At 48.3% G+C, this 6,254-nt stretch overlaps 5 protein-coding genes across 5 annotated transcripts; 3 read left to right on the top strand and 2 right to left on the bottom strand.

The window, feature by feature from the left end:
- Positions 1 to 69: 69 nt before the first annotated feature.
- Pmar_PMAR002882 (ubiquitin-conjugating enzyme, putative) lies at positions 70 to 408 on the top strand (the record flags this gene model as incomplete). Its single annotated transcript, XM_002768051.1, has 2 exons — positions 70 to 219; positions 268 to 408. The coding sequence occupies 2 exons, from the start codon at positions 70 to 72 to the stop codon at positions 406 to 408; spliced, it is 291 nt and encodes a 96-aa protein (XP_002768097.1).
- Positions 409 to 1,147: 739 nt separating this feature from the next.
- Positions 1,148 to 1,630, top strand: Pmar_PMAR002881 (hypothetical protein; the record flags this gene model as incomplete). The annotated part of the gene is made up of 4 exons (XM_002768050.1): positions 1,148 to 1,280; positions 1,322 to 1,385; positions 1,430 to 1,517; positions 1,565 to 1,630. The coding sequence occupies 4 exons, from the start codon at positions 1,148 to 1,150 to the stop codon at positions 1,628 to 1,630; spliced, it is 351 nt and encodes a 116-aa protein (XP_002768096.1).
- An 18-nt stretch (positions 1,631 to 1,648) lies between these two features.
- Pmar_PMAR002880 (ift57/hippi, putative) lies at positions 1,649 to 2,381 on the top strand (the record flags this gene model as incomplete). The annotated part of the gene is made up of 5 exons (XM_002768049.1): positions 1,649 to 1,737; positions 1,784 to 1,966; positions 2,008 to 2,080; positions 2,121 to 2,222; positions 2,271 to 2,381. 5 exons carry the CDS (start codon positions 1,649 to 1,651, stop codon positions 2,379 to 2,381), a joined length of 558 nt encoding a protein of 185 aa, XP_002768095.1.
- Positions 2,382 to 2,630: 249 nt separating this feature from the next.
- Pmar_PMAR002879 (N1, putative) lies at positions 2,631 to 3,145 on the bottom strand. Its single transcript, XM_002768048.1, has 3 exons — positions 2,977 to 3,145; positions 2,767 to 2,855; positions 2,631 to 2,714 (listed from the first exon to the last, which is right to left on the bottom strand). The coding sequence occupies exons 1-3, from the start codon at positions 3,124 to 3,126 to the stop codon at positions 2,669 to 2,671; spliced, it is 285 nt and encodes a 94-aa protein (XP_002768094.1). The 5' UTR covers positions 3,127 to 3,145; the 3' UTR covers positions 2,631 to 2,668.
- Positions 3,146 to 3,865: 720 nt separating this feature from the next.
- Positions 3,866 to 6,140, bottom strand: Pmar_PMAR002878 (zinc finger protein matrin type, putative; the record flags this gene model as incomplete). The annotated part of the gene is made up of 9 exons (XM_002768047.1): positions 3,866 to 3,931; positions 3,996 to 4,119; positions 4,172 to 4,250; positions 4,471 to 4,540; positions 4,861 to 4,927; positions 4,975 to 5,047; positions 5,143 to 5,256; positions 5,316 to 5,365; positions 6,010 to 6,140. The coding sequence occupies 9 exons, from the start codon at positions 6,138 to 6,140 to the stop codon at positions 3,866 to 3,868; spliced, it is 774 nt and encodes a 257-aa protein (XP_002768093.1).
- Positions 6,141 to 6,254: the final 114 nt, after the last annotated feature.

Genomic DNA, 6,254 nt, shown 5'->3' with positions numbered 1-6,254 from the left:
GATATGTTCCACTGGCAAGCAACTATAATGGGGCCTAAGGACTCGCCCTATGACGGTGGTGTCTTCTTCATGAACATAACCTTTCCCAGTGACTACCCCTTCAAGCCCCCCAAGTGCCACTTCACTACGAAGATCTATCATTGCAATATATCATCCAACGGCTCCATTTGCTTGGATATTCTCAAAGACCAATGGAGCCCAGCTCTGACCATTTCCAAGGTAGGCTTCCGCCTGCATCCATCCCCGTGACGATGCTCTAACGTCCAGGTTCTACTATCGATATCATCGCTCCTCACCGACCCGAATCCGGACGACCCCTTCGTACCAGAAATCGCCCATCTCCTGAAATCAGACAAGACCAAACATGATTCGCATGCTCGAGAGTGGACCCACAAATATGCCATGTGACATTTCTGTCAGTACGTCGTCTCTATCGCAGCTCTCTTCCGAATGCTCTTTTCTGTCGACCCCCCCTCGAAATGATAGTATTGGCCATAGCGTACTAGTGGCTTCATTTGCACTTTTTTTGGTATCATTTCACTTCAACTCTGTCGCGTTGTTAAGTACCAAGACACAGAAGCTGCTAAAACTGCCTCTACTACTTAGTCTTCATCTATCAAGGAGGAATGTCAGAGACGGCTCCTCGTGCCCAGCCGCCAGTGAGTGCCACAGTTCCCACAACCACCCTGGCAAGCGTCTTCAGGCACCCGAATGTTACTCGTGGGCTTCCACAACCGTCGATATGTTGAATGTGTTGGACTATGAAGTCAACTTCTGCGATAAAGACACCCCTCCTGTCCATCCGTGAGCCGCTCGAGCCCTCCGCGTAATGCCAGAGCCAATTCAGGATCTACCTCTGCGGACCAGTTGGCAACCCCGCGCTTCAGTTCGCCTATTTCAGCAAGCTAGTTGCCTGGCTGCTTTCCCTGCTCAGGAAAAGGCCAGGCTGGGATGAGTAATTTCTCTCCATCACGACAAGCCCGATCGATGCTTAGCATTCAGGTATGACGATCCCCATACAATTTGCACTAACATTCTCGTGGCCTTAAAAGAAGCCGGGCTCCCCTCGGACTTCCCACCGCAGCGCCTTAAGACTGGTTATGGTGACACTGTTGCTATGGCAAGTTGCTACTCATATACAACTACGATGCCCAGCGGCGTCGGTCAGGTCCTGCATGCCTTGTGCAACAAGGTCCTCATGGAAACAGGTTTCCGTTTTGTCCATCCCGATTTCACCGTTCTCGACCAAGGCGAATCACAGGCAGATTTCGAAACTGGTGGTAGTGGCTGGAGGACGTTTGCCAGTGGCAAGTTATTGCAGGAGATGAACTCGAGGAAGAATTCGAAGATGTTGTTTCTGATGGCCACGACGATGATGCTGCAAAGTATTCATTTTTTTTCAATCCCTGCCGACCCTTAGTTTCCTTAGTTTCGGCGCCGCGCAGTCGAAACCCTCTCGTGGGAATTCCTTCCCTGGTGGACTACTGCCCGAAGAAAAACACATCGTCAAAAGCACAGTAAGCGAGCTCTTCCCCACTAGTGGTGGTGCATCTATACACCTCAGGTGAAACCCGAGGACTGGCGAGTTGAGTGTGAGCGAGTGAGTGGTGATGATGATGACAACACATAGTAAGCGTCTTCTACTTGCATGCTCAAGGTAAGCCATCGGCTACGCAAAATTGGAGGTTCCGCGTCGGTCGACAGAGAGTGGCGATCTCACCTCATGCAAACACAACAGTAGGTTGCTAGCATCTCTATGGTGATTATATCATAACCGTGGCAGATACCATAATTTATTCAACAGCCAATTCCCGACGGTGAAGACGCAACTGGGCAAGATATCTACCGAGCTCGACAAAAGCCTCCGAGAAATCACAGAAAAAGAAGAAGCTATTGGTCATCTCTTCGACAACAAAACTGAGAGCTATCGCCAGATGGCTGCCGCTCACGAGCAGAAGACCAAGGAGTCCGAGCGGCTCCTACATGACGCTACATCACTCTTTTTAGATACCACGAACTGAATGACGTTATAATGAACTTGCAAATAGAACTTAAGTCAATCACCGATTCTCTCGAGCAGGTGAGAACGTCGGAACATAGGCCGACATGCAACTGTGCAGACTCGCAACGAGATGGAACAACGATCAAGTACGGTGACCGACACACAACCCCTGGTGAAGCTGAAGGATACCATCAAGAGGATGAAAGCAGAAATGAGACAGGTGGGTCGGTCTATCACAATACATAGGGGCGCTACGATTGGTTGGTAGATGGACCTTCGTATTGGAGTGGTTAGTCACACGCTGCTACAGACATATTTGAAGACCCCTGAGGAGCAGGAAAACCATGGGCCTCTAGTAGGTGTTAATGGCGATCTTTGAAGGACAATACGCAGTCTTTAGGGTAACAATGCATGAGGCAATGAGGAATAAGATGTATCTTCAATTGCCCTAGGGTTGAGTTGAACACAAGTGCGAATCACGCGAAACGCGGCCATAAAAGAAGTTTGCTATTCTATGGTGTTATAAGTCGCTGATATGACCCCTTGTCGATATCCCTCAACTGAATGAAGATTGAACAACCACTATTCCCACACAACAATATACAACGCAACCGAAAGTCAGCAATTTAGCCAGAGACCCTTCCATTATAAACCATCAGCTGCCGTTTATATCTCAGCGGCTTGAAGCTTACGGAGACGCTGCATGGAGGCACTGAAAACACAGACGTTGAGATGATGAGAAAAAAGCCAAGTCGGATTATTACCGAACAGTAGCCGCAGCAGCGGTAGTCAACTGCCAGCAGCCGCCAGCCATAGTCTTCTTGCAAGAACGGCAAGACCAGATACCACCGGCCTGAAAGGGAGTAACATGACAACAAAGCCAGATCGAATGCCTTTGAAAAACCCTAGCCCTAGCCGCCACAATGAAAGAGGTAAGGGAGGTATAGAATTAAAAACCGCTGAATGGTTATTACCTGGCGCTTGACGGAGTCCTTGCCGCAGAAGGGGCAAGTGTACTTCGCCTTAGACTGGGCCTCAAACTTCTTCACGAGCTTACGCAGGGAAGCGCCATAACGGGTTCCGTACTTGCCGGAGATACCAACCTTCTTAGTGCGTCTGGCCATTTTAGGAAGTGGGTCTGTCAGAGGAGACTTCTGCAAGCAGCACACTCCGCTATTCACTAATCGATCACAATGGCGGGCGAGATTTACCGCGCTGTCAATCCTTGGGAGACTGTGAAGGGGTCTTTGACTAGAAGACTGCGAGAAAACGATGAAGCTGTAGGTGAGCAGAGGAGTAGGAATCCGGGTGTCTTGTCTGTTGGCATCGATAACGAATATGTGGTGAAGATGGTGAGTCCACCATCAGTCAATCGCCGCGCTCAATAGCTCGTCAGTTACGTCCCACTAAGGGTTGCCGCCCTCTACAGAATCCAACACCGAGGCATGCATCGAACAATCTCACGCTCGCCACATAGTCTCTGATGCGAGAAGTCGTTGGCGTATTCATCTTGTGGTGGTGAACGTAAGAGGTATGCTTGTTCCAATAGCAACAGTCCTTTTTGAATCATTGTAAATCCGCGTACTCTAACTGCGGCTCCCTTCTCGTTTAGGATAGTACTATAGGTTCCCCCGTGCTCGTCACTCTCAAGAAACTCAACAACATTCGCCCATTCAGAAACAAATGGTTGGCCGAAACAAAACCACGGCAGCCTCGATGCCCATCAACGTCGTCAAAGCATCAAAAATAATCAAGCCATGGATAGCTTCACTCCAGCCTAATAATAACTCCCATACCATCCCTCCTTCAACACCCGATTAAATGCAACCCAACACCCTAAGGAAGTGAGTTTGAATATAACGTTCAACTCCCCCCGAAGCCTGATATCCCCATAATGCGCATCAGCTCATCATGGGAGCTCTCTTTGGTCTGAGCAAAACCATTCATCATATAATGGCCATCAAAATCAGCAGCAGCAGCAGCAGAAGCTCACCGCTCCGCCGCCCCCATTAGCATCAAGCTCCCCTTCTTCCTCCTTCATCCCACCATACCCCGGCCCGTAAAGAGCTTCCCGCTTCTTCTGCTTCTTCAGCTTCTTCTTCTCCTTCTTTCGCTGCCTACACTCCCACCACCATGCCACTATCGATAACTCCCACCTCGGCGCCTTACTTATCCTTCTCCTCCTCCCTCTTGATGTGCTCCAACCGCTCCTCTACGGCCTCTCTATCAATGACGTCATCCTTTGTTGCTGAACAAAAACCATCGACTGTGGAATTCCGATACACTACTCGCCATTTCACGAACACGCGAAGACGACCAAAACAAAACCCAATCAAAATGCGACCATCTCAGAATGTAGAACACCGATGAGATCTAATCTCGAGTTCAACAACAATACGACCACTACGCTGGACATTCCTGGTCCCCTCAGGCCCTCTATGAGAGCGTTTCAAGTATCAATTCCCCACCTTTCTGCGCCTTCTCCCTAGCCAGTCTCTTCATCTCCTCCAGCCTCTCCTTCACCCGATCAACACTAACCTAGACATTGACACGCGTTGCACTCACCCCGACGATCAGAGACAACATAATTGACCAGAAGTAAAATTCACAACGTTAAGTTAGATTCCTTGTGAACCGTTCGAGAGAGCTACCGGACCGCATCAAAACTACAAGAGCCTCGCCAAAGAAACCTGGACGGTCGGGCAAGTGACGCACATCCTTCATTTCTCTATATCTCATCACAGTTGATCTCTCACAAACTTTTCCCCAACAAGTCACTAAGTTGATGCTCTCACAGCGAGTCATCTATAGACCCCCAATTCCGACCCCATGCGTTCTATCACAACAATTCAACTCACCTTCTCCACTCGCATATTCATGCCCAAGTTCCTGTTGTGATCCCGGCCATTGAGATGATCCAGATACCTATCACCACCACCGTCACCACTCCTACCGCAGTTCCCTCTACTTACGACTGACTATCCTTCAACAAGCACTCACACACCTCGCACCAGTATCCTCCTTGATGCTTCTTAACTGTGCGCTCTGAACATACGCGCCAAATAATCAACCGCCGAATAGAAAGGACCCAGGTTCGATCCCCGCACCCAGCAAATGACAATAACTCCACCTCCACTCACCCGTGATGAGTTTCCGTTTTCCAATATCTTTTTCCAGATCAACAACCTCAGTCCGCTGCCTCAACGGTGCTCGCTCTACAGGCGTATCATTCTCCCGTTTCAGCCCCTTCAAATCTACACAACATTATAACCAACCTATTCTTTCCAAATCGATCACGTGATCGATTACTTACATCTAAGAGCCTCTTCCTGCTGCTCCTCATCCGCCTTCTTCGCGAAGAACCTATTATTGACAAAATCCACCTCAGCCGTGACCAACTCCAAAGCCAACGTCAACGAGGGTTTAAAGTAGAACTAAAAACTTTCTTAGCGTTCGACTTTGATTTCAGCATAAAAAGAATATCTAAGATATTTGGTGAAGCGATCAGCTCCAAACTCGAAGTAGTTGAGGAAAACTAAGACAACGATTGCGCGTTTTAGATGTCGCGTACTGCATCAAATGAACGAAACGAATGGATTAAGCGTCCATGAGGAACTTCCGATAGATTCCTAAATTGAGCCCTACACGCCGACGCACAAGGGGTAATATACATACTATACGCTTTACCAATTCACTATCCCAAGAACTCTTCAGGCCCTTGTTAGTACCACTCACGAAAACTACATGATTCATCACTTCCTACATCAGCTAGTTTTTTTCTACACTCACTCGAAAACTATCACACTTCAGCACTGCTCAGCAATAGTTGTTGCTGCAGCGACTACCACTCATAGTATTAAAACATACGTCTGGTGTCCTCAGTCGAGCCCACAATTTCCCCAGTATGCAATAGAAAATTTCAAAATAGTGTACGAAACATCAACGAGGATTGTCCCTCATTGTCATCATCAACACATGTGGGTGACTGTGTACGCCCCTCAACCTACGCTTTATCCCATTTCTTCCTTCCCAGTGAGTCCACAGTAACTGCAGCCTTCTGCTCAGCTGCCTCTCGAGCTTTGTCTTCCTCCGTCTTTACCGGCACTGGAGGGATAGGAGGCAACCGTGTGTTTGACATCAAACAGGGCAGTGGTGGAAATTCTACAACTTATACTACTCCGCCACACACAAAAAATATCCAAAAACAACAAAAACAAAAACAACAACAACAACAACAACAACAACAACAACA

The sequence above is a fragment of the Perkinsus marinus genome (assembly GCF_000006405.1).
Source record: "Perkinsus marinus ATCC 50983 genomic scaffold scf_1104296969090, whole genome shotgun sequence".
NCBI classification, from domain to species: Eukaryota; Perkinsozoa; order Perkinsida; family Perkinsidae; genus Perkinsus; species Perkinsus marinus.
The sequence above is the reverse complement of the archived record's forward strand: the minus strand, read 5'-3'. Positions and strand labels throughout refer to the sequence as shown.